At 38.5% G+C, this 27,079-nt stretch overlaps 1 protein-coding gene across 1 annotated transcript in view; it reads right to left on the reverse strand.

Moving 5' to 3' along the window:
* The window catches only part of UST (uronyl 2-sulfotransferase), a 159,799-nt gene that overhangs the window by 39,289 nt on the left and 93,431 nt on the right, over positions 1–27,079 (reverse strand). The window contains exon 5 of the mRNA XM_054063135.1: positions 17,479–17,632. Coding sequence (XP_053919110.1) covers positions 17,479–17,632 — 154 coding nt within the window. The remainder of the gene's footprint in view (positions 1–17,478; positions 17,633–27,079) is intronic.

Consider the following 27,079-nt stretch of genomic DNA (forward strand, 5'->3'; position numbering starts at 1 on the left):
ACCAAAAATACAGACCATTATACTGCAATCAGGAATGAATCCCAGTAGCAACTAACAGGAGGGAGACAGTAGATCTGTTAATTCTGTTTACTAACACCTCTTCATAAAAGAGCTTGGAAAATGATTCTGCTCGGACGATGACCCTTAATAAAGTCAATTAGAGATGGCACACATTCAATTCTGCAGATGCTGAGCAGGAAATACATCCCATATCAAAGATTTCTCAGTCCTTCCTGATGTAGTGCTGCTGGACCCTCGCCAACAGATGCCTATGAGAAAAGAAGCAAGTCAACAGATACATTCAGCAATTTGTGCTCACAAAACTTATTTCTGGAGCACAGATAAAGTTATCTTCTGACAGATGACAGCCTCCACCTGGTGCTGATTACGAGGTTGGAGTCAGTGTGCTGGAAGTGGACAGAGATGTAGCTGGTGGGTGAAGGTCTTCCTGGCAAGGCAGTCTCACCATGCCTAGTGATGTAGTGCAGCCCTGGCTGCTGCCTGTGTCAGCAAGAAAGGCTGCTACAGAAGACCCAAGGCATCAAGAAGCATTTTAGTCCACCCTTTGCTAAGGGAGAATCAAGTTTATGTAAACTAGGGTTGCCATTTGTCCAATCCATTCAAAAAAATGTTCACATCCACTCTAATTTGTATCAGCGCTTTACTGTGCCTACTGTCAGAAAACCTTTACTAGTATCTGATACAAAATCACCTTAATGTAATTTAAGTAAGAAACTACTTTTTTCTTAATCCCAATGAACACAAGGAAAAACTGTAGGACATACAATTCATAGCACATTTTTATTCATTGGAAGATTTACATTTCCCTACTGTATTTACCTTTTAAGATCATCTTCCGGACTCTCTTCAAGTTCTTAGAAGTCCTAAAACAGATCACTTTTTTAACTTGGGCTTTTTCAGCTCCAAGTAAAGCAGAAGAGACCTTGACAGTGCTTTTTGCAAGTTCTCATCTGAACAAGAAAGTGCCTTAGAGGGAATTAAGGAATAATTTCATATCTCTGGCTCCCGGAACCCGCATCTTCTGTTTAATTTGAAATGCTGTATCTCAGAAACCATTTGTGTCACACATTTTTTAAAAAAACAAAATTGGTGAAGAGACAGAAGAATTAATAATATAACAATGCAGATCATCACCTAATATACCACTGTGTTAATCTTGAAAGACTTGCTGTCCAGCCAAGCACATTGTAATACTAAGACTCAGTGTGTCCTGACTGAGAGCAAGTCCTGCTCACAACTGAGCAGTGACAGGCATTACAGGTTGCTCAGAATAAAGAATCACATCACGAGAAATACCGTAGGAGATCCAGTATGCATCCACATACAGAAAAGGGTCCTCTAGAGAGGACACAAGTAAGGAAAAAAACATTCTCCAACTGACGTGACAGTCAAAGATGCAATAGAAAAAAAATGATGAAATGAACAGAAGACTGCTAGAACCACCTAGTATTAGATGACACTATAATGAAGAGCACAACTAGCAAGGAGAATAATCAATGTCAGCAGAAAAAGCTGTGCAACTTCTAACAGGTCTTTGATTTGGTCACTAAAGATCTGACAAATGCAGTCCTGCGTTTCTAAATTCTAAGGGGAAAAAGAATAAAGGAGAGGCTGATAGGGATAGGAAACTAAGGATGGGAATAAAATGGATAGTTTTCTTTGTGAAATGAGCACTGAGTAGTCAACACTCAGCATCTGTGCTGAGACATCTCTTGTGCATAACAAAGAAAGGTTAATAGTGAATTAGCACATTTTTCAGTAAATATTAATGAGAAGAGATGAGAAATCTGACCTCAAGGGGTTACAGAAGGAGCATATAATGCTTATTAGGCAACAAGATGCTGGAGGAAATTCAGTGCTGGTAAATGCATAGGTCCTTGCAACAGGATACTCTGGACAGCAAAGACTTAACTGCGTTAAAAACAACAACAAAAGAATAATAAGAAAAAAGAAAATAAAAATTATACATATTGATCAAAGAGAGGTCAATCGAGAGCTCTTAAACACAGATATAGAAGCAACATCTGGCTAAGGAAAGTGGTAAGCTTAAGAACATTAGAAGCTGTAAGGACTCCAGCTTGCACTGCCTGCCCCAGCTGGCCTGGACAGCGCTTATGGCTCAAGAAGGACTTAATGCAGGAAATTCACGCCTTCACATATGACACAATGTCATTTGCACAGACACCACGGGATTTAAATGTTTTGAAATATTGCTTCGTTGCTACAATACAGGAAAGCCTCTTTTAACAACGAGACATTTCCGTTGTTCACATTTTTCTCACATTTCCTTTCACAGGTCAAATGTTCTCATTCCTTTAACGTCTGACTGCATGCACAGATATTACGCTCAGCAGATTTTAGCCCAAACCTCAAAACCACATATACTAACAGAAACATTTAAATTCTATGAATGCCACAATATATTGAAGATAGTTCTACACCGGTTTTAGTAGAAGTCCACAAAAAATAGTTTTAGCAGTACAAGTTTAAAAGAGGCTTATGAAAACAAATGTCAGAGTTCTGAATGTTAAAGATGTCATCAGAGAGGAGCAATCCAGGAGCCAAAAGGAAATTAATTTCATTGGCAATGAGCATTAAATATTACTGCTCTCATACATCCCACCAAGACAGAAGCAAAACAAACTAGAGAGATTATTCCATTTGCATATATACTTACAGAACTTCACGTGACAGAATTAGGAAGGAAAAGGTTGCCTTGCTTCAACATAAGCCTTCAAATAAAGTAAGAGAGTATATACATGGAAAAGGGAAGTGAGACATAATAAATGTAAAAAAATTATTGCAGGCTTCAGGAAAGCAGTACTATATATATAATATAACTCTCTTTCACTGATGCTAAAGGAGAGGGTCTGTGTCCAACAGCTTGTGATGTGCATCTGAAATAATCCACTCACATCAAGCACACCACCTAGCAAAAATGAAAAAGAAACTTGCTGCTGACCTCTCCATACAGAAGAGAAAACATATAATGATCATTGTACAGCACAGGTTATAAACGTCTTCGGGTTTCCCCATTTTTTTAAGTTAGATGATAAATCTTAAAAGCACAGTACTGACTTCTGAGAAAAAATAACTGGCTTCCTCACAGCAGCCAGTTCTTTGATGTCCCTCTGAAGTACCATATTTGTAGTGGTACTCTACCACAAGTTTCTTGAACGGTGAGAAAAGAGCTAGAAGTGCAAGTCGTGCTAATTCTGCTTTCTTATCAGCCTTCTGCCCAGCACCAACAGACTTTGGATCTCCCCCTTAACCTCTCAGGGCTGAAGTGCAAATGGAGCTGCAGAGCAGACAAGAAAACCACACTGCTGCTGCATGTGGCTTCCTTGCTGCTACAGCTGGGGATGGTTTCTGCTCTGCTGCCCCTATCTAATTTCCCTAGTTACAATCTCCCTCCACATGAATAGGTCTAATGCTCTTCTAGAAAATTACTAATACTTTGCATCATTCATAGCACTGCCATTACAAATAGCAGCTACAAAACAGAACAAACATATTGATTCTGCTTTTCAGTTTGACAAGACTATATTGACAACTCCAAGTATTTAGAAACTCCTAAAATTAGAAGGTTCAGAGGCTTAATTTATGTTCCTATTTGCCTCTTTTTTAAAATTATTTTGAACTGTGAGTCATCTGCTGAAGTTCCTTTCCACAGCTATGAAAACCAAAGTGACACCTCCCTCTCCATATGGAAATCCAGAATCTCTCAACAACAAGATCAATTATGAAATGATGGAGGTTAATAACCCTGCTAGATGGAGGGGAAAAGTATAATTTTTTTTTCTCCCTGTTTATCAAAGACATTATCTCTTTGGATTACATTCTGAAGAAATTTTGTTTTATTTTGTCTTTCAACCACTGATGAACACTTTAGGTTTGTATTTTTTCCTTTTGAAGTGAACAGAAAAATAATTTAAAAAAAAAAAATCTCATTTAGCAATCCATATTCACCACGGAAAGTTTCCCATTTGCCACCAGTTAGTGGATTTTTCCCCAAGAAAAAGGAAATTACTCTTGACAAGCTTAGTTATGAATAACGACTGCCTTTGCTTGGATCAGAGTTCATAGGAAAAGGTTGTGTCCAAGGTACCCTGACTAGATAGTGCAGTAGGCAGCTCTGCTGAAACAATGGCAGTCCATTTTCCAGAGTCCGGAAAAACAAATCAGCCAACCACACTTTGTTGGTTTTTTCTTGGTATTCTGCTTTTCATTTTATGTAAAGCAACAACTACAAAGGATAGAAGAACATTGAAAATACTAGTCAAGAAGAAATAAAAAGAAAAGAATGCTTAGAATAAAAACAAAAAAAGTGAACACTGCTTTTACTTCAAAGGAGAATTTCTTTACCTTGTTCATGGGCAATACATTTTCTCAACTAACACAGAAGGTCTACAGCTTATTCTGAAAGATGGAATTACCTTTTATTTCAAGACAGGCTCCCACCACCCCCATGACGTCTCACAACCATGCAACATCGTCAGCCAACTGGTGAGGGATGTATGTCTTTCTGAATAAGGTTATTAGACTTTAAATAGCCATCTTAAGGAAAAACAAAAAGCATGCACTAGAAACAGCTGATGACTTTTTCTTGTTTTCTCTCATTTCTTTCTTTAGATATGGTGGAGCTACAAGAAAGATAGAAAAATTACTTCCTGGCATCAATAACCTTTCTTACTTGACCAGTATAAGGAAACAATGGCCTAATGCCCCAAAACCAGCTCAACGTCAACAAATACGGGTTTGTACCTTGTCACATTTTGTTCTTTCACATTTTCTTCTGGCAGTATCATCTCACCAAGTTATGAAAAACTGTGTTTAGTTTTTCTTCGGAACTGAAGTAAAATCCACCACCAAAAGGCTGAAGGAATCAGGCTGTGCATAGCTTTCTGAAGAACTCCCTGTGACCATCAGTATCCATCAGATATCTGCATTTATTTCCATTGGGTTTCCATCACATTAAGGTGCCAAAACATCTCAGACCACATGGTTTCAATACACCCTCATCTCAGGGCACAGAAGCCATTAGTTTTCCCAAAGCTACTACATGAAGTAGCAAAACTTGCTAACTGCTCTTTTGATTGCAATTACTTATCAGTCTGGAAAAGAAGCCACTCTATTGTCTCATTGTCTGAAGTTCCTCATTCTTTTAAATTCCTTCAGGAAAAAAATGAGAAGAGAGGATGCCTAACAAAAATCTGGAGCCTCCATACTAAAAAATGTTCATTTAACTGAAACTATTAATATGCTGACAACTTCATAACACAAATTCAAACTATGCTCTTGTAAAAAAAACAGAAAAAGAAAAACATCTGTAGCAATACCCTTTATGCCAAGATGGAAAGTCTGATTTGTGGAATATCCAACACCTGAAGAGCACGCATGTGGGAAAGCACACAAACCACTTGCCAGGCAGTGCCAAGCAACCAGAGAGCACACCCCAATCCAGTTGCCAACACAAACCTAGGGCATTTGGTTGTTGTTTTGTAGAAACACAAATGCACATTTCTACATTACAGAAGCATACTGAAGCAAAAAGAGCAAGATTAGACAGCCAGTACTTGTTTATTTGGCAAAACTATTCCCCAGTTCACACCTGTTCATTCTGTAATGAGACAAAATCAAAAACTCTGTGCTTCATTTTTCACTGTTGTACAAAAGTTTCTTTCCTTTGTGCATGTTCAGTCTAAAATTATACTCAATTTTATTTTTAAATTAAAAGAAAAAAGAGATACTATGCAGAATACAATGTGTTGTGTTCACAACAATGTGAGTTCAAGACCCTCACAATTTAAATATTTTTCATTACATTTGCTTACTGCTAACACTACATAGTCTTCATTCAACAAAGGAGGATGCTAATACTTGACACTGCAGAGAAACCCATGCCTGTCCTTCTCTACTCATGAGAGAGAATGAGAAGGCTGATCACAGTAGTGCACAGGGAGGTGTCTTGCACAGCGAAGCACTCCCTGTCCTGGTGGTTTCTAGCGTGATACTCAAGGTAAAGACTGTGCTCTAAAACATTAAGTGTTTCTCTGAGAGGACAATTGAATTTGAACACTGGCTGCAGAAGACCTCAAATCTCACATGATAAGATTTCTATTGTTGAATCAGACATTGCTGCTGTGATTCTTGACATTATACCTTTTAATTCAAGTATCCTATCTTTTTTTATCCCTTACTCCATTTAATAAGAAAGACCTGAACAATTAGCAACACCCTTCTGGAAAATATTGTGATCTCTGTACTGAGGATGTGGATTTGAGAACTCTCCTCCCACTCCCACCAGCAGCCTTCTCCCTTGTCTTCTCCACCCAATCCTCCAGCTCCTTCTTGTTCTTTTTGGTCTTAAGTTCACATGATATTCTAAACAGAAAGATTACATTGTCAAACTAAGCAGTGCCAGCATGTTCTCTGTGGTGCTCCAGGCTGTCCTTGACTGAAAAGCCAAAATTGAAAGCCACAGTCTGACATCATCCAAATAGACAGTACTGGATAGAGGTTGCCCCAGAAGACGACCTATTAGTCACAAGCAGTAGTAGTTTTATTTATAGCTTGGACAGATAACAATATATCAGCTTTTGCATCTGAAAGAAACCTTGGCAGTGACCCTTCAGTGACCCAGTACTGGCTGGGAAGGTGCGTGCAAAGGCAGCTGAGACACAGTTCACTTGCTAAGAAAGGCAGCAAAGTCAAGAAGCTCTGGAGGCTTGGCAGACTCTGCCCACTAGGCTGGCTGGGAAGCACCTCCCATTTCCCCAGCTTGGACATGCACACCAGCTGTGTCCCATGAGACATTCAGGCCCTCTGTGTGCACTTAAGCTCCAGGAATGTGAGTCTGGTTGCTGACCAGAAAAGGACACCCTGTGTTCCAACAGACCCTGGGGCCATGTGAACTGAGACCAAGACCAGGCACAGTATTTTACTCTGTAGCCTAGAATAAACCCTAGAGACTTCAGAAAAACTAGGAAACGAAACCTTGAGTATGCCTGGGCACTTAATGTCCCTTTTTTTTTCTGCAACATTAAATATCTGCTTCCACATGGTATCAACATAAATTATTTCAATCTTAAAAATACAAAATTCACAACGACCCAGTCATTCTGCAGTCAACAGAAGAGTCCACACCACCACCAAAAAATTATGTGACAGAAAAATATTTTATTGACAACAAACATCTAAAAAGCCCAGGACAGCCTTGGATGCTTTTATGAAAACCTGGCTATCCCTCACCACACCAGCTGTGCATCATGGACAGGCAATTCTCCTAACCCCACCGCCCTGAATTCCCTCTGTTGTCCATCACCTCGGAGCTTGAGCTTTTTTTTTTTATCTAACATATTTTAGAGATCAGGATTTCAGTTATTTCACTTCACTGGCAGTGCTGCCAGCCAGAAAACTTACATACAAACCACAAAAAAGGAAAAAAGGAGAATGACAGACAAGGAATAAGATGGGGCAATAAATTCAGTTTTACTCTTTCAGGCTGTCAATTCCTGCAGGTTTTGACACCTCCAGAGTGAAGTGAATATCTGACTGGTTGAAATTACATTATCATGCCACAGCCTGAAAACATTCAATATATTGGCAGTAAGGGAAGGGATGCCTCTCTCTGCCCTTCCTTTATCAACAAGACTAAAAGGTTCTACAGTTTGCTTTCTCATCACACTGCCAATAAAACAACTTTCATTTAAGGTGGCTAGAGGACAAAGCAACCACGGAAAAGAAACAGGTCTACTCCTAGCAAGGAGTGTACTTAGGAAGATATTAGTAGGGTTTATCCATAGCCTACCACGATTTCATTAGACAAGACTTCAAAACACTCTTTAATTAAACATTAAACATGAATATAATACCAAATATTTCAACAAGCCTGACTTCTGAGTTCTAAATACACACACACACACACACACACACACACATACCCGAGTACATAATATTTTTAAAAAAGCATATTGCTGGTCAAAATCCCATCTGTTATTTAGGCCATGCATAAAATATAACTTTAAAACTATTAATTTTACAATTTACATTAACAAAAATGGAAATTGGAGAGATTATTTTTTTTGCATGGTAAAACATTGCAGTTCTAAGAAATCATTCTATTTCAGCTTTAGACAAAATATCAATCAGTGATTAGTTTTACATGATAAGCACTAAAGACTACTCTCCAGCTTTACAATACACAGAATGCTGAATGATGCACTGAAGAAAACATTATCACACACAGACTCTCTTGGTTTCGTTCACCTGCTATTGTTATTTTCCAGGTATTCACCGTTAAGTAATTATTTACTGGCAACCATTTACGTGCCTTCTTAGGTATGTCTTCCTGTTGCTTTCACATGAGCAAAATAAATGAAAGCTGAAAATACAAATACTCAAACTGAGACTTAAAAAAAAAATATTAAACCACTCGAAACTCATCCACATTGAAACTACTGTACATCAAAACAAAGAGACTTCTACTTTCTGGAAAGCATGCACTGAAAAAAATGTTTAAACCCACTATCTTCAGGATTTTAATATCTTCTGTTCTGGTACCTTTACAGGACATAATGTGAGCTTGTGAATGTGTTTCGTATTTTTAAATGTCTTTATATCGTAGCCTTTTAAGATAAACTTGAAAATAGTCATGAAGATGTTAACAATTAAGAGCTTCAGTGTCAGTTTGGAAATCACAAAATTCATTTGATCAGCAGAGCTGTAAGACAACAAAACCTTAACCACTATGGCATAAATACAAGAATCACAGAATGGTTTGAGCTGGGAGGGACCTTGAAGATCACCTAATTCCATGGGTAAAGACACCTTCCACTAGATCAGGCTGCTCAAGGCCCCATCCAACCTGGCCTTGAACACTTCCAGGGACAGGGCAACCACAACTTCCCTCGGCAACCTGTTTCAGTGCCTCACCACCCTCATTGTGAAGCATTTCCTCCTTATGTCTAGTCTAAATCCTCCCCTCTCCAACTTACAGCCATTCCTCCTCATCCTATCACTATATGCCTTTGTAAAAGTCCTGCCCCAGCTGTCTCGTAGGCCCCCTTCAGGTCTTAGAACGTCGCTATAAGGTCTCCTCGGAGCCTTCTCCAGGCTGATCAACCCCAACTCTCTCAGCTTCATACTGGAGGTGCTCCAGCCTCTGATCATCTTTGTGGTCCTCCTCTAGAACCGTTCCAACAGTTCCATATCCTTCTTATGTTGGGGATTCCAGAACTGGACACAATACTCCAGGCGGGGTCTCACAAGAATGGAATAGAGGGGTAGAATGACCTCCCTCAACCTGCTGGTCATGCTGCTTTTGATGCAATCCAGGATACAGCTGGCCTTCTGGGCTGTGAGTGCGCATTGCTGGCTCATCAACTGCTTATCATCAATCAGTACCTCCAAGTCCTTCTCCTCAGGGCGGCTCTCAATCACATCATCCCCCATCCTGTATTGAAATTGTGGGCTGCCCCGACCCAGGTGTAGGACCTTGCACCTGGCCTTGTTGAACCTCATGAGATTCACACAGGCTCACTTCTCCAGCTTGTCCAGGTCCCTCTAGATGACATCTCATCCTCAATCTCACTGTCTCGATCACTCAATCTCGCTGTCTATATCATCAGTGAAAATATTAAACAGCATTGGTCCCAACACAGACACCCACTGCTCTCTGAATATGACTATCCAACCAATTTCTTATCCACCAAACAGTCCACTCACCAAATCCATCTCTCTCCAATTTAGAAAGAAGGATGTTGTGGGGGACTGTGTCAAAAGCTTTACAGAAGTCTAGATAGATCACATCCATTGATTTTCCCATGTCCGCTACTCTGGTTACCCCATCATAAAAAGCCACTAGGTTGGCCAAGAAAACCCAATTGCTTTAGTCAAGATACAATATGTTAAAATGGAGACATCTATAATGGTAACTATCTTATATAAATCACCTGGTAATAAAATTCATTTGCAGGCATGTAATTACAAAGTTTGCTTTTCAGTTACCCAGAGTAGTCACTAACTTCAGAAAATGAGTATGGGCTATGAGGAACATCTACCATATACACAGGATTCTTTCTGGGTACTTTTGAGGTTCTGGCTACACACTTAATAGATTTTCTGACAAAGTTATCTTGCCTTAGTAATTAATAGCCCTTGAAGGCTACATATTTACTGTTTTCAAATAGAACAGAGTAGAATAAAGTAGAGTAGACTAGACTACCTCAGTCAGAAGGTACCTACAATAATCACCTACTCCAACTGCCTGACCAGTTTCAAGCTGAACAAAAGTTAAAGCATGTTGGTAAGGGCATTGTCCAAGTGCCTCTTAAACAGTGACAGGCATGCGGCATTGAGCATCTCTCTAGGAAGCCTGTTCCAGCGTTTGACCACCTTCTTGGTAAAGAAATGCTTTTTAGAATGTTTCCTTTTTTAATTCATATAAACTGTTATCCACAACAACGTTCAGCAAGGACTTCAACAGCTTAATTGAATGTCGTCTGAACCATTGCATCTTTATGCTCACTCCTGGATTTGGCAACTGCCCATTCCAGCTGGGATCTTCTAGGTCTTGCACTGAAACAGCCCACAGGCAACCATCCTTGATGGAACTTTTCCATGCCTCCTGCAAATTCTTCTGCTCGTATCCTTTCCCTTGTTTACTTCTTCCTCATCTGCAGAGTCCTAATCTTCACCATTCCTTGCGTGGAAATAATTCCATCCTTTCATTTTTGCTCCTACCCAGTTTCTATTTTCCAGTTCTTCCAAACCCATTTTGGGAATGGGAGGTCACAAGTGCCAAATGAAGGAAGTCAAATGCAGCCACACTATGGATTTATACACACCAAGGTTCTCTGTTTCGTCTTCCATTGCTTTTGATTTTCCTCTTTTTTGACTGCTACTGAGAACTGAGTTGCTGTTACGCTAGAACCATCCACCACACAAACAAGATCTCCTTCCTGACTGGTAGCAGTTTGCTAAGAACCCATCATTTTCTACATGAAATAAGGATTATCCCCCTCTCCCATCTACTTTCCTGCCTTTGCTGAAGGCAAGGCTGGCTTTTATCCCTGGGCTACATGAGAATGCTCCTTTCTGTTCTCACTTCAATCTCCAGCAATATATCTCCTGAAAATACGACATGAACATTCTGCCTTCTTTTATACAGTTTTTACGTCCTTGGAAGGCCAGCATCAATATATTAGATTCTTTGCTCTTCACTTGGGATTTTCAACTCTACAAACAATAGCTTCCTACAGAGAAGCTGAAGAAAACTAGCTCCCCAGGCTACCCTGACACATAAAACCCAAAAAAGAACACAAAAGAGAATGTAAGAGCTATCCCGTATTCGTTCTCAGAAAGGCACGAGTAAGAAACATGGCAAAAGCACCATAAAAATGAAGAATTATCATTCTTAATATACACAAGTCCTTAAATAAACCCCATAAATTACAATATATACAAATGTCTGAAATATCACATAATGCTTATTGGTGGGGATAAAATCCTGAGATAACGTAAATAAGATTGTGGCTACTTACCTATTGGGACTATGCTGCTACCTGGCTTCTGTTTTCTCGTGTAGTTTCTTAACTTTTGCAACAGTCAGCAATTTTCTGATCAGTACAACACCGCATGAAAAAAATACCTCCCATTTTTACATTCTGAAATAAAATATTGTGGTTATCCTGTACCCTACCTGAGAAAAAGGAATGCAATACAGAATTGTATCATTAAAATAAAAGCACGGCGTTAAGAAAATTACTATCTTTTAATCTTTCTTATTAATATAAGTATGTATTATGAGTTTAATGAAAAGTTTTAATGCTACAATCTTAAACAATGGCATATTGCTCATTTACTATGTGCCATTGACTCAGACTAATAAATTAAAGCAAATTAGGAAGGCATATTTTCTTTCTCTCATATAATTGCAGAACGCTGCAACATTTGGAATGCAAACTCCACAGGGAAACATTAAAAAATATTGGTTTGTAAGTTAAAGTCACTGAAAAGTAAATGTCAGCCATGAAAACATTTCCTTTACTATTACATTTTATAAGTTGCTTAATCAGTCCCTCCTCCAGCTGAGGTCTGAATTACCATTAACTTTGTAGTTCAATAAATTATTAATACAAAACAGGAGAATATAGGGGAAACACAGTGCTTTACAGCATACACAGCAGATGAAGAGTTACAACAACGGGCCAGAAATCTTGCTGTGAAGAGTTAATGCAGTAAAAGGGAACAGCTGGAGACTATTAAAAGCAGTCATTAGACAGAAGAAGCAGCAAACTGTTCTAATTGGGTCAGCTGACAGGTGGCTGCGCTTCTGCAGTGCCCTCCCAGCAGCCCAGTCCCAGCGGTAGAGATTGATGCTACTGTGTGATCCTCAAACCAAATTGATAGCTGTAAAGCTGCGCTGCAGCTTAGGACGAATCGTGGGATGTCCAGTGACCAATTCAGACCATCTCAGCACCAATATATAATACAGGGAGCAAAATGACTACTGTATGTATGGGGATAAGTTAGAGAAAACACTGAAGGTGCACAAAACGTTTAGTCTCTTAACTAATAATCCAGTAACTGAAAAAATGTACTTTTTATTTATGTATTTAACTCCCTAATATCTGGTATGCACTGTATAAGCATGGGCAAACCATTTTAACTTCTGCATGCCTCAGATTTCCTATCTAAACAATGTTAACCAACCAAGTTCACCAGGCCCTCCTTAGAAGTTCCAAGATTCAGTCAATGAACACGTGTAGCCCCTCGTGAAGTGCTCTGCAGAAAAATCCCATGCAAAAATGCACCCCCTACTTCTCCCTTCACCAAACCTGTAGGCAGGCAACTCTCTCACTGCCTTTTTTTATACAGAAACATGAGAGTGACAGTCAAGAGCTGGCAGCATGGGCTCCATAGCGTGGTGTCTCCTGGAAGCCATGTCCCTAGCAGACTGCAAAGCTTCAAGAAACATATCTGAAGTCATGAAGGAGAAAGCTCAGTGTGATACTACTGATGACCATTCACAATACAATTACCCATGGTTAAATATTTCTATTATCAAGATAAATACAGGAACTAGGACAGTTATCTGCTGTTAGAAAATCAATGCAATCGGTAAAAGAATATTTTTCATTGTAGATAGATATTTGAGGATATAAATAATAAAACTGGTTAAACATATTTAGCAGATACCCTTATGTTAGTGAAACACAATGTCAGTATAAAAGGAAATTATCAAAATTCAGGAATAAAAAAAATTGTTCTATGGAGTCTGCCTGTTCAGTTTTTCCTAGGATTTTTTTTGAACTTAATGAAATAATCTAAACAAGATTCGTTTAAATATTTGGCAAGAAAAGCCAGTCTGCCACAGGAGATGTCCCTATTGTAACATATTTGACTAGAGAGTTCCCTGACGTCCACTGAATTTTACTCCTTTATATTAATGCTAACACACTTTCAACAAATATTTTAACATTTAATTTAAAAGACAAAAAGACAGATGCTCCTTCATGGAATTACTTGCATGAATAATCTTTAGCATAATGGAGGCTGGATTTTGTTAGAATCTTCTTATTTTTAGCCAAGAAAAGCATATTTGTTTTCAGAGATGAAGTTGAAAGACTATGCTGAGTCTGACAGAGATGCTGTGCAAACCTAACCACTAATTATAAAGAAAATCTGAAGCGTCCTATAGGAAGGAGACAAGTTCTTAGTTTACTGAATGACCTTTTTATACAAAACCTCTCTTCTGACAAATTTTCAAAGATGTTCAGATCTTGTACTTCTACAAGTTAGGAGCCATGGTATTTGTGAGCCTAACAGGGATCAGAATCGCATATAACCAGATTTCCTGCAACTCAGGCAACAATACACAGCCCACACTGCTTTACACCCTCATTCAGCCTTAGCTGTCTTAGATCTAAGTTTTAGCAAATATTAGAAAAGATGAAAACACCATACATACCGTCTATATTTAATGTCACGCTGCAGCTGTAATAAATACTATGTAATTACTAATAAACCCTCTGAAAAGCACAATTTTAATACAAGGCTTTTCAATATTTATGTTAGTTCCTTTCTTTCTCAGGAGTGCTTCAGACCCTCCACACATTCAAGCCTTAAACAAAATCATCTGGTGCATATTTTTCTCTTGTTTGGTACCAGCAGCACTCACAGCCGCACTGATAAGGAGTTACTTGCTTTATTGAAGCGTATTTACTCTAAGAACTCTAGTTCAACCCAAAACAAAATTCATTACAATGGATTTAAATTATTTTCCATGATTTTACAGGAATGAATTTACATCTTACAGGATCATATGATACAGTGACTCTTGCTTGAGTGTGCTTGAGACTTGGCCTGAGGTGCTCACTACTGGTTCAGATCATTATCTCTCTGCCATATTCCACACAAACATGTTGCCACTATTTATTTTGGGGGAGATTCGAAGCGATCTCTTCAGGTGACTGACAGAAACTCACTCCAGCAGAGAAAGTGCTGGGTCAGGGCAAGGAGCTGGCTGATCTACGTGGAAAGTCTCACATTGCAGCAGCTGCCTCTGCTGTATTTGACTTGTGAATAAAGGGCTTGTTTTCGATCCTGACTTTCAATTAAATTTTGGTAAACACAGACATTTACTGAAATATTTAAAACAATTAATCTGACTCCTGAATGAATGGTTGTTTTCTCTGAAATAGAGTCAAAGCCTGAAGCTCTATTCAGAGAAAATTTCGAATGATCAGTGAGTAGTGGAAAATTCTGTCTCTGTTTCTGATCTTTGCAATGTCAGCAATTCAGATTTTCAAAGCACCCAAGGTAAAACAAGACTTCAAAGTTTTTTGTTTTTTTTTTTTTTTCATCCCAACTCTCTTTTTTTCTTAAGGATCAGAACTTAGGGGAGGGAATTACTCCATTAAGGATATCACAACCTGACAGCCAAGCAGTTTATCAAACACAAGCCTGATCTTAAAACGCTTTTCCTCCTTTAAGCAGCCACTCTGTAGAAGTGCTGAGCTTCTGCACTTTCCTAGTGTAGTTTCTCAAAGAAAATGTACACTGCCCTTGGTGCTTCAAGGGAGAAGACTAGTGCCGGCAGCTAGTTCTGCCAAGATGCCAGAACGGCCTGGAAAGGTTCCCAGTTGACCACAACACCTTCTAAGAGATGGGAGGCCAGGAACATCATGGTTGAGAAAAGCACAATTAGCCCCTAATATCCCAGTCTCAAAAGATGTACCTCTTTCTACAGGCAAACCTGTCTCTCCCGGTAAAGCAGAGGAATTACATTTACAGCTTTTCCAGTCTGTTTTCTAAGTCTGCAACTGCTGTCAATGCAATGCTTTTCAAGCTCTTCAGCAATAAGCTCAATGTTGTGGAGCAATCAGCAGTTTTGATTTTTCCTAGCTGTTGAGCTGAGGCATGATGGAAGAAGAAAAGTAAAACCTTTTCACATCGTCACCCTGCTTTCATGAATCTGCTCACAGTCAGGCACACCTCATCCCAAATGACTTGGGTTTCATGCTCTGATCAATATAGAAACTATCTTGTATGCTAAAGGTATCATTGTTCATTTGAAACATAGGGATCACCTAAATCTAAGCTTACCCTTCAAATACGCCCCTGTAAAAAAGCAATATTTTATGGTGAGTTTTCAGCAAGGAAAAAAAGAAAAGAAAAAAGTACTAGGGAAGAATTGCAAAAGATATGAGGCCAGCAATCAGGCCAGCTGTCAGTTCTGTCCTAAAGGGCTGCACTGGCTCGTGTACAGAGGTAAAATCATCTGCTTAATTTCTTCAAAGCCAGATCAGGCAATTGATCTAGCAGACCTCTAAAGCTACTATTCCACAAAATCCATTACACTTGAGTTTTAAAATATATGCCAGCAGTCTTCCTTACATCACCGAGGAAAAGATTAAAATGCAGTCATGCAATATATTACGTGGTTGGATAGCACATGGCTTAAAATGCTTAACTTTCAGAATAAGTGGCTTTTGTTAAAATGAATTTCACTGGCGGGTGGCCTATACGTTACTGTGACAGGGGCAACCGCCCACTTTGAGCGGTGCAAATGACAGCCGAAGTCTGCCAAGGAGGGATGGAGGACAGATCCCCAAAACATTTCCAGGCTTCTAACACTGAATTACCAACAGAGAAGATCAAAATGAAAAAGCAAACAGTTTTTATAAAGGATGCTGATGGTGCCTCAGACCAACAAACTGCCTTTCAAACAAAATTACTAAAGACCTCAGATGGCCAATTTTTATTTCCTTTTCATTACTGCTTCTGTACTGATCAATTTATGTGCACCTATGCGTATGTGCACGTATAAACACTTAATTTCTTAAAGAACAACCCAATGCAAATGAAAATACAAGGTGATTTCTTTCTATTAGCTTTTAAACCAACACAGACAACAGGAATTACATCTATCCAGTTCTGTTCTGCTTGAAGTAAAACTTCAGTTCTGCTTGAAGTAAAATTTCATGAGCTGTACCTATCACATCTTAGACTGCACAGGCAGTACTGAATTAATACCAGCTTTTACAGAGTCAGTCAGTCTTGAGAGGTGCCAATCACTGCATGTTTCACTTCAAGTGAGAAGCAGAGGTATTCAGGATGAAGTACAGATGGTACTGCTCATTTTTAACATTTTCAAAAAACAAAACAGGACAGCGCTAACAAAATAATAACACAGTAAAAAACCCACTTTGCATTCATTTCTGCAAACTCTATGTCCCATTCACAGATGAGGAAACAGAAGTTTTATTATGCATTCAAAGAGATAAGTATTAAACAAACTGATCACCTCTCTAGCTTTGGTGTTTCTCATTCAGCATTTGTAGAAAAGCTACTGCCACAGGACGTTGGTCTATGATAAAGGCATTATGACAGTTCAGATGCTGTGCAAAATTTAAAACTTACTATGAACAGTGTATCCAGCATTATTGACACCTTCTTAATCAAAACCAAACCAAGAACTGAGACCAGAGCCCTGGTATAAAGAACACTACGCACCACTTACCAGCAAGAACATTAGAACCTTGGGCTCACCAAATTGCTCTGTTTCCCGGTTTTCTTCTGAGGCTGGACAGTTACAGACATAGTTTCAACCTAAAAATCTGTCTGAATATTCACCATGATAAATATAAGCTGAATAATTATGGCTAACCACTATACAGTGCAAATCCAACTCAGTGAAAGGACTGTAATTCAATGGTAGCAATCTGGGACTTGCTGTCCACTTATATATAATCAAACTGGATCACTGAATTCATCAATAACAGTTTACATGCTAAAGTTGACCAAACTAAGGACCAAGAAAGACAATGACAGAGGAAAAATTACAAGATGGAGGATGCCTCAGTCTCCCACTATTCAGGCATTCAGTTTGAACACTGGCCTTATGTAATGATGCTGGGAAATCAGAAATCAGAGTGTTTTGCTTAAACATACCAGATATCTTTCCTCCTGCCTCATGCTGGGGGTACGGATCATGTGATTCTGCTCTCCCCTCCAGTCTCCAAAACGTCGAAAAAAATAATTGGATAAAAATCGATTGACAGGATCTCTAATAATATTGATGTACACCGGCTGGTCTCCTCCAAACCTGTTGGAAGATAAATGGGTGAATCTCATCAGAAGGTTCTACACAGGCACATGTATCCGTCTTTCATCTGAATGTTTTCAAATTACTCTCTACAGAAGTTTAGAGCTTTTACAATGCTAGGAGTGAAACTTAGAAGCTTACAATTCGTTATCAAAAATTTGTAAAAGCATGTAAGGTGTCTTTAGGATGAATCGTGATATCACAGTAAATTACATGTGTCCCACAAACATTTTAGTTTAAGACTACATTTTCCACTGTGTCAACAGTTCTTTTCTCCTTGCTGTTTTGAAGAACCTTCTGCAGCTGAAGCCTAGGATGACTATTTTGTCTTTTCCACATGTGTTTCCCATCTACGAAGTCATGTCAGAGCAAGCACTGCCTAACACGGACTGCCAGAAGGCAGGCTTGGATCACCTTCACCTGTACAGTTAAGTATAGTAATGTGCAAAGGATTTTGCAACATTCAAGCTTATTTCAAAAGGCTTCCTTTGGATGAACTGACAGGTATGCATGGTATTTCCATCTTTATGTTTGCTGGAACTTGTGCAGATCTTCCTCCCCTTATCCCTAGCCCGCAACACTGACTGGATTTGAGGTTATTTTGTGGTTAAGCAATGCCTTATCCTTGTACTGTACTTGGTGAAGATTATTTTACAAAAGTCAATACAAAAATTCCTGCTTCAGAAAAGAGATTAGCTATCAATTTCAAATTCAAGGAAAAAGAAAGGGTAAAATAACCTGCAACCAGGCTCCGTATAAAAGTAAAATGCAGTATAGGTACCCTAAATTTAGAGGTGAGAAGACAAACCAGAGTAACCCCATCAGCTCTACTCTACCCTGTTGTACACATCATCCTGGTAGTCAACAACAAACTAATTGAGGGGACACATAAAGAGGAAAGGAAGAAACGGGAGCTGCGATTATACTGTATTTCCACGGTATTAAAATATTGACGCGTATTTTACATCAATAAACAACATCAGGAGGATAGGTCTAACTGGAAGAAAGAAGGGAAAGTTGCTTACATGATTCTGTGGTCAAACCTGAAGAATCATAGAATAGTTTGGTTGGAAGGGACCTTAAAGATCATCCAGTTCCAACCCCACTGCCGTGGGCAGGCACACCTCCCACTAGATCAGGCTGCCCAAGGGCCCATCCAAACTGGCACTGAACACTTCCAGGGAGGGAGCATCCACAACTTCCCTGGGCAACTTGTTCCAGTGCTTCACCATCTTATCATGAAGAATTTCTTCTTAAGATCTAGTCTAAATCTTCCCCCCTCCAATTTAAAGCCATTAGATAGTGGACACTTAAGTTATGGAACAGACTTACAGTCTACAAATGCTGTGAGATAAAGAACAAAATAAATCTTTTGGATCGAGAAGTTCATAGGTTAAATTCAACTTGGACTTTCTCTTATCTAAGACGTGAAATGAACTTCTCACTTCTGTTTCTCCAATTTAGGAGAACAATTCTTGATCAAGGACTAGCTTATGCTTTGTTTTTGGGAGCTTGGGGGGACAGCCATATTTAAGTATTTAAATGCTGGTCTGATTATTTTCTGAGCCGTACTTTATATATTCTCTTTAAAAAGGTAAAATATTAGATTAGAAGAGAGAAAATCAAAGACTCACTTTAGATTAAAAAAATCCTCTTGGCTTCTCTTCATCTTTTGAGGCAGATGAATAATTGACTATGTATAATAAAAAGCCAAGGCTCCTCATAAATATTAAACAGCTGGCAAAATTGTTTAAATATACTAATTCTAGTAAGGGATGAGAAAAATCCCATAGGGTTTCAACTTGATTTTTATTCTGCACGATTCCCCAGTCCACTAAATGCAGTCTGCAAAGGCTTGTCTCACAAAAAACTATGCATATCAGCAATCTCATTGACCTCAATGTTGCAGGATCGGTGCCATAATTTGAAATTGCACAGACAGCATAAAACTTTAAAACAATCCAATTAAGAAGGCAGATGTTCCTTGCTTCCTGATTAGTGCATAGCCCAGTTTGGACATGGGTGTGCAAAGGAATTATCATGAATTCAATATTTAGAATTCTTCTCTGAGCATGTCTTTGCTGCTTTTTGTCTTTACACAGAAATAAAACCTACATTAAAAAAGAGGCTTTCCTGCAAATACCGTAGGACAATAAAGGCAATAAGCTTTGACAATATTTATTCAAATAGAAAGCTTTTGGTGAATACCATGGCTGGTAGTCATGAAAACTAAATTTTTCAAGTGAAACTGCTGGTTAGAATAGATTGCACCTAAAATACCAAACATATTATCTTTCTGCTGCTTGATGCAGATCAGCAATAACCTAAACACAGAAGAGAGAGGAGTAGAGCAAAGAAAAGGGAAAGCAACAAATACAGCATGAAGTGAAGACAGAAGCAGCAAGTTGTCTTAAGACAGAGAAAGAAAGATTACAAGTTTCAGACAAGCAGGAGAGTAGGGATACTCTGTCTGGGTTTTGTAGAGGACACTAAGACTAAATGCTCTTCAGAAGAGAGAAAAATCAGAAGCAGGCAGCTATTAGTTTTCTACATGGAAACATTCAATGCATACTGTCTTTTTCTGAAGTGAAAGGAGATGCTGGATTACATAACCAACCCACCAAAGTGTCAGAGCCTGTCTTTTTGCTGGTACAGTCATATCCCTGAACATGTGGACTGTAAGCACCAACAGCTCTGAGAGAACAGCAAGCTCCTCCATCCCAAGACGACAGCTGAGATGGGAGGTCACTCTCTCCCAAAGAGCTACAGAGGAATTTCTCTTTCTGAAACAGAGTCTGTGCCCCCCAAAAACACAGGACAACTCAAAATTCTGATTTCACTGTAACTAGTCTAGTCTACACCCAGCTGCCGTTGCTTCACCAGGCAACAAGCAGGGATTTTTTAGAAAACTGAAGTCTGTTTTGGCTCTTATTCAAATCTGAGTTTGTTTAAACATAGTTTATAATACTTCAAATTCCAACCATTTGTTTCTATGTACTGTATTGAGACTCCTTTATGGAAGCTAAGCAGCACTCACATGGCATAAAAAAAATCCTGCTGGAAAAATCAATAACCTTAAGCTACTTAGAAGAGGAAAAGAAAGGGAAATCAATGCTCCATCTGTTCAAGTATGTCCTGCATATTTTTAGGTACCCATCAGTCAGAACATATTAAATATTACTTGGCTTTTCAGATCAAAACATTCCAAATTAAAAACACGCACATGAAAATGCTCTTGCAAACAGTAATATATTGTATTCTCATTATACATCATCTCACCTTATTTTTATTCAAATACCTACTATGAAGGACTCAAAAAGGGGCACAATCATAGTTTTCTAATCTTGAGCAGCAGGTTTACCTTCTCCAAGTGCAATCAAGATTGGACCCTGCATGATAAAGGTACCTGATCATTCTCATGCCCTGCAGCACATTGCTGCTGGGTAAAGTGGGCCACAACACCATCACTCCAGCAGAGCACCGAAAACATATGCACTGATCCTCTGCAGTGGTCTCCCTGCACTTAACCCCTCTGATGTATTTAGTATATCTTATTAAATTCCGTTAGTTTTAACTGTCCTGTTGTGACAGGTATATTTTTTGAGTCCCCATCAAAATAACTAGCATATTTGCAGGCTTCAATCAATGGCACTTAGGCTCATTAATAATATATTCCTCCATACCTTTTTTAATAAAAGTGAAAAAAAGCCTGAGAAGTATGCTAGATGTTACAAGTCTACCTCTTAGAAAAATGTCTCTAATGAATTCCAATTTTATTAATTACATGATCACAATCTTTGTTGAAAACAAACTCCTCCCTTGTAAGAGGAGTTAAAAAATAAATAAATAAATTCAACCAAAGTGATTTGCTTGGCTGTCAGATGGAGGATCTCTCAGCTCCTATTATCTTTTATTTCAATTTCAATTATTTTTAAGAAAGCTTAAAAAAAAGCTCATAGAGGTAGTCCTGTCATGTCACTCTAGAAGGCTATTGCATTTTCACACACAAAACTCTTTGCACAAGCAGAAGCAGGCTTCTTCATCCCTGCAGGCAAACCACATTCCTTGAGGAAAAGACAACTCCCAACCTACAACCCATTCTTTAGAAGAACTCTGGCTGCCTCTTACTCTTTTAATGTAAAATGCCTCCTCTTAAACAAATGAGTTGGTTGCTAGAAGCTCAACATAATGGATGCAAACAAGAACTGACAGTCAGCTAATGTTAATAGGGGTAGACATACTGTGTCCTTCTTAGAAAGGAAGCCAAATTTCCTTTTACAGCCTCATAAAACTAAGAATCATGTGCTGAGAGCACAATTGCCCAGTAACCTTTACACATCAGTTACGTTACAGCTCCATTACCTGCTGTGCAGCACAGTTCACAGAGAGATCAGGTAAAAGCACTAATGTACAACTTTCACCTTTTTAGGACTTAAGATGCAGTTACATCAAAATCCACCTTCTAAAAAAGATATCTTGAAAATTTATTATAACATCTTTTATCAGAATGCACTTGTGGCAAAGCAACCCTATTCAGCACACAAGACCGCAGGCACCTATGGGATGCTCCAAGGACCCTCCTCAAGGATGAGCTGCAAAGATTCCCAGAGGAGCTTCTGACTGCCTGGGACTACATGGTATTGCCAGCCTCCCAAATAAAGTTGTTTATCTGCTTGCTTTTGTTTGTAATGCCTCTCTTCTAGCTTTTGTGTATTCACTCTGCATGTTTTTCAAAGTTTTCTTTGTAATTACGAGGGAGAAAAGGGAAGTGAGTTGAGGTAAATCTTTCTGTTTCAGAAGTGCATCCCTGGCTGGGCTGGCCTTGAAAGGGAGGTGCGTGTGGGGATCCAAACTGCCCAGTGGTTCAAGGTTGCAAACTGGCAACACTCAACTCATTAATTACCATTTCCGGAGCTGTGATTTCAGTAGTAGAAGCTTCAGTTTCTGAAGTGATGAGTTTAAGTAATATAATTGTAAAAATCACAACTGAGTCCTCAGGGAATTGCTTAGTCAATTGCCTCAGAGCAGCGAATGGCTAAAAGATTACACTATAAATTCTCCTATTTATCTGTTTCAACAATCTGTAAACATCCCAGAATATTTTAGGTTGTATTTCTGTCAATCTTTTACATTCATGCATGCTAAACAGTGAGGCTTTTTTTCTTCATATGCCAAGGATATCAAAGTATAGTTTAATACATAAATTCATAAGGAACAGCACTAACACTGATACAAATCCTGCCTGGGTTTGTATAGCATCCCCAACTCAAGTAAAAGTAACACTTGAGAGAGAAACACTAGTTGGGCTTTCATTTATGTAATGCAAAGTTACAGCTGGAAACAAGTAAGAAAAAAACCACTAATTCTCCACAAAACACTAACAGCTGCTATAGTCACACTCTGCATTATTTAAAATCATTTACTTCCAGATACTTCGTATTCAAGACTGTCCAAAGGTCTGACTCAGGATCTCTCTGGAACACTGATTAACATTTCATTATAATTCAGAGATATAAATGTTGCACAATTTTATCCAGGAACAGGAAAACTAAGTATAAATTATTACAATAAATTCCCAGCAAGTAGTAGAACCACTGATACAGCTCCTTGGAAAGCATTAAATCAACAAACACGATGTGTAGAAAAGATACATGTTCAAAATTGGATGAGACCATAGATTTGGCTGAGATAGTTCCGTTCACATAAAATCTTGAGGTTGACTTTGTAGGAAGGTTGTAATGAAAAGGATGTTGCAATGCACTACATATTCAATTTCTCATATGTATACATGTAAGAGTGTCTCGGGCGATTCCAACTGTTCTGTGGAAATGGCTGTCACAGAGAGCTACTCAAGACAATGCTAGGAGGAACCATATGGAAATAGAAATATAGCAAATTTGGTATAACAAAAAAAAATCATTGTAACCTGCATAATAAAACCCAAAGCATCTAGAACCATCAGCAGAGCATACTCACAGAGAAGGAGCAATTCTGGCAAAGACTTGCATGCCTCCACAGATTATGAGCAACATGTGAGACTTTACAGGCCAGAATAATCCTAGTTTCCCCTTTTCTAAGAAGTAGGAGCGGAGTGGAGCAAAGACCTGATGCAACCACTAACAGAGACCATTTCAAGCAAAGCATGCACAAAGTTCACTACAGAGTCACAAGAAGGATTAAAAAAAAATGCCTTGCAATGAGAAATGCCAACAAACTGAAAAACTTCAGCCTGAAAAGAAAATGAGAAGGGAAAAAAGTACAGAGAAGGCTGAGGGGTCATTGTACCATGGCTTGTAAGAAGTTACATATGACAGCTTACATGGGGGGAAAATTGATGAAAGGATTTTTACATAGTGGGCAAATGTATATTAGGATTCAAGGAAAAGGAGTCAACTGGATTTCCCAGGAAAATAACTCACAGTTTACAGCTTGAGAGAACAATTTAGTATTGGAAGAATTTACTAAGGGCAGAAGATTCTCCATTACTGGTGATTTTGAATCAAGACTTAAATTCCTTCCTGAAAGATGAAGGTTTTAGGTTCAAACCTAAATAGACTGTATTATGCATTACACAAGGGTGAGAAAGACTAGAAATTACTTGGGACTGCCACAATCCGTATTTTTTCCTGAAGGCAGGATCAGCTACGTAATTGGCACTATCAACTCCAGAATCCTCAAATACAATCTATTCTGTTGTTTTGCTGTCTCTATTCAAGACCTTTCATAAATGTCTGATCTAGAACTCTGTCAACACGATTCAAGAACAATACTTCTGCTATCATCACTCATGAAGAACCATACAGTCACTTTACCTCTGCAGAACCTTTTTGATATAAAATTCAAAACTGTTATCACAGTCCCCTCTTTCCCAGCGCCTTTTATTTTTTTTAATTTCTCTGCCCTTTCAATCTTTCCTCACAGGTTAATTTTTATATCTCTGATCATTCTCTTTATTCTCTTTTGGACTTTTTTGAATAAACAACATCTTAAATTAAGTTATTCCTGAATTGGCAATAAAATCTAGAGTGTGAATGTGAGCATGGAAACAAAACAACAGTAAAAAAGGTGTAATTTAGGTGTCATGCCTGATCCCACCTTCAGTAACTAGGTTTTAAACAACCACATCTATTCTGAGAATATCGTATTACCAGCTGAATGAAAGCTAAAGAGTCTATTATGCAAAAAACATGGGAAATCTAGGGAAATAAATTTAAAAACAGATAATCTTAAAATACTGGGGAAGAAAATCACCATAGAGCAATTTGTTTTTTAAATAAACCCCCATAAAACCCTTAGACCATACAAAGGTCAAACTGCATGTTAGATTCATGTTTAGCCTTCCATCAAGCCACCTTTAAAAAACATCATTACACACTCACATAATTTTAAAAATGTAGTATAAAAATGAAAAAAGATGTAGGAGGGATTACAGCACCATGTAGCCATTCATGAAATGTGTACTTTACAAGGCAGACCTCACATGGTGGTAGAAAGTGTTTCATGATGTGTTAGCAAAAAGTATAGATTATAATGAACACCCATAAAGACACAGTGTTAAGGTCGTGCATGTAAGCTTAGTTGACATTTCCCTGCTTTTAAGAGCTTACCCAGAGGGTAATAATTTTTTTGTTACCATATTTTTAATGACACTTCCTATGTGTGCTTTTTTTTTCTAAAGGAGAGAAAATCCATAACATTAAATTACCACAGTAGATAATCTTAGGCTGCAATCATTGTTTCAAGATGTTGACTCAAGAAGGTACTCAAAGAGCTGAATTCCTCCCACAGCTGAGCTGTTCAGAATCAGTGCAAGTTGACAGAAGTATTGCCATTCATGCAAAATACACCTGAGTCTGCATTCAAAGGGTCAGGGACATTCAGCATCTTGTTAGGCAAGCTCCATGCATTTGCCTAGCACACTCTATCCAAAAGCTAGTGGAGTACAGTTAAAACACAGAATAGGCATGTTCTACAAAACATCTATGCTCTGTATTGTATTATTTCTTGTTCCAGAGAAAGGGAGAAACAAGAACCCTCAAGTTATTAATAAACCTCAGTGTTGTGAAAATATCTCATGACTCTTTCAAATCAAAGAAAACAGTATAACAGAATCACTCTGGTTTTACCAACCTCTTACCAGTCTATAAAAACCCCTAAAATTTAAATTCTATTTCCAAAGAAATAGACCAAAGACACATACATAAGTCATGGCAAAACAAGATATTTAATTGCTATAAAAAATTGTAAATATATCTTCCAACCCTTACAAACAATCAACAAGCTAACATGCAAGGTTTTCAAACACCATGCTGTCAGCACAGAGTGTGCTACTGCTTTCAAACACAGCTTATTCACACAGTGTGTAGTCAAGTTAATTCTTCAAGACTCACCTCCTTTTCGTTTGTTGGTTATGGACACACTATACAGAGCCCAAGAACAGGAAATGTTGTAATGCCAAAGTGCTACGTTAAACTGTAAATTTTAAGAGCTGCTTCTACTTGAGAAAAAACATAACTGATGAGTAACAAAAAAACCCCTGAACAATATTCAGAAATGAAGTTTAATTATGGGCTTATCCAGACTGAACCTCTCTCTGTGTACCTCTGCCTTCATACAGCAAGCGATTTACTATTATCCATAATTCAGAATTGAGGTCAGAGTTGAAAGGAAGTGTTCAAACTGATCAGCAATGCTGCATGTGACACTGTCTGTCACTACAGCAGCATACTTTACTCATTTTTATTACTTATTGTTGGCCACTGTGTCTGTTTAAAAAAGTATTAAAACAATATATTAAAACAATATATTAAAACAATAAAATAAATCAGTAATGTTGATACAGACTGTCTACCAGAAAAGATTTTTGCAAGAAAACCAAGAACTTTACACATTAACTCTGCTGATGAATAATAGATAAACAGAAATATTCCTTATGTTGATTCCAGCGTCTAAAGACAATTACATTTCCAAGCTTGTCCCCCTACATCTCTCATGCACCAAGAGGGACAGAGCAGAGCTGGCACTGGCATCCAAACAGGGAACAGGGAGGTGGGTGCTGACTGTGGCCCAGCAGAAGGTCCAGCAGCTCTGTTTTGCTTGGCTTTCCCTCCAGCAGATGTACCTGACTGTCTTCAAGTCTTTTACTAGCCTTCCAGATCTGGTTTGAAACTGGCCAACAGATTCAGAAATTACTTACAAATTAGGTTTGGAGGGAAACTGGAAAGGCATGCAGAACAGCTGGAACTGCTGTGTGAATCTTATTTCCTTAGAAAATTAAGTTTAGCGTATTGTTGTCCTTTCCCCTCAAGTACACACACATAAATGCTAAATACACACCACAGGTACTAAAACTGGAGCTGAAAGCAAGTAGGCGGCAGTCTGACAGTGCAAAAACGATGACTCCTCACATAGTAATGCTCCAGGAATTCATCCTGGCTTTGAACAAAT

Source organism: Cuculus canorus, chromosome 3, assembly GCF_017976375.1.
Source record: "Cuculus canorus isolate bCucCan1 chromosome 3, bCucCan1.pri, whole genome shotgun sequence".
In the NCBI taxonomy this organism is placed as follows: domain Eukaryota; kingdom Metazoa; phylum Chordata; class Aves; order Cuculiformes; family Cuculidae; genus Cuculus; species Cuculus canorus.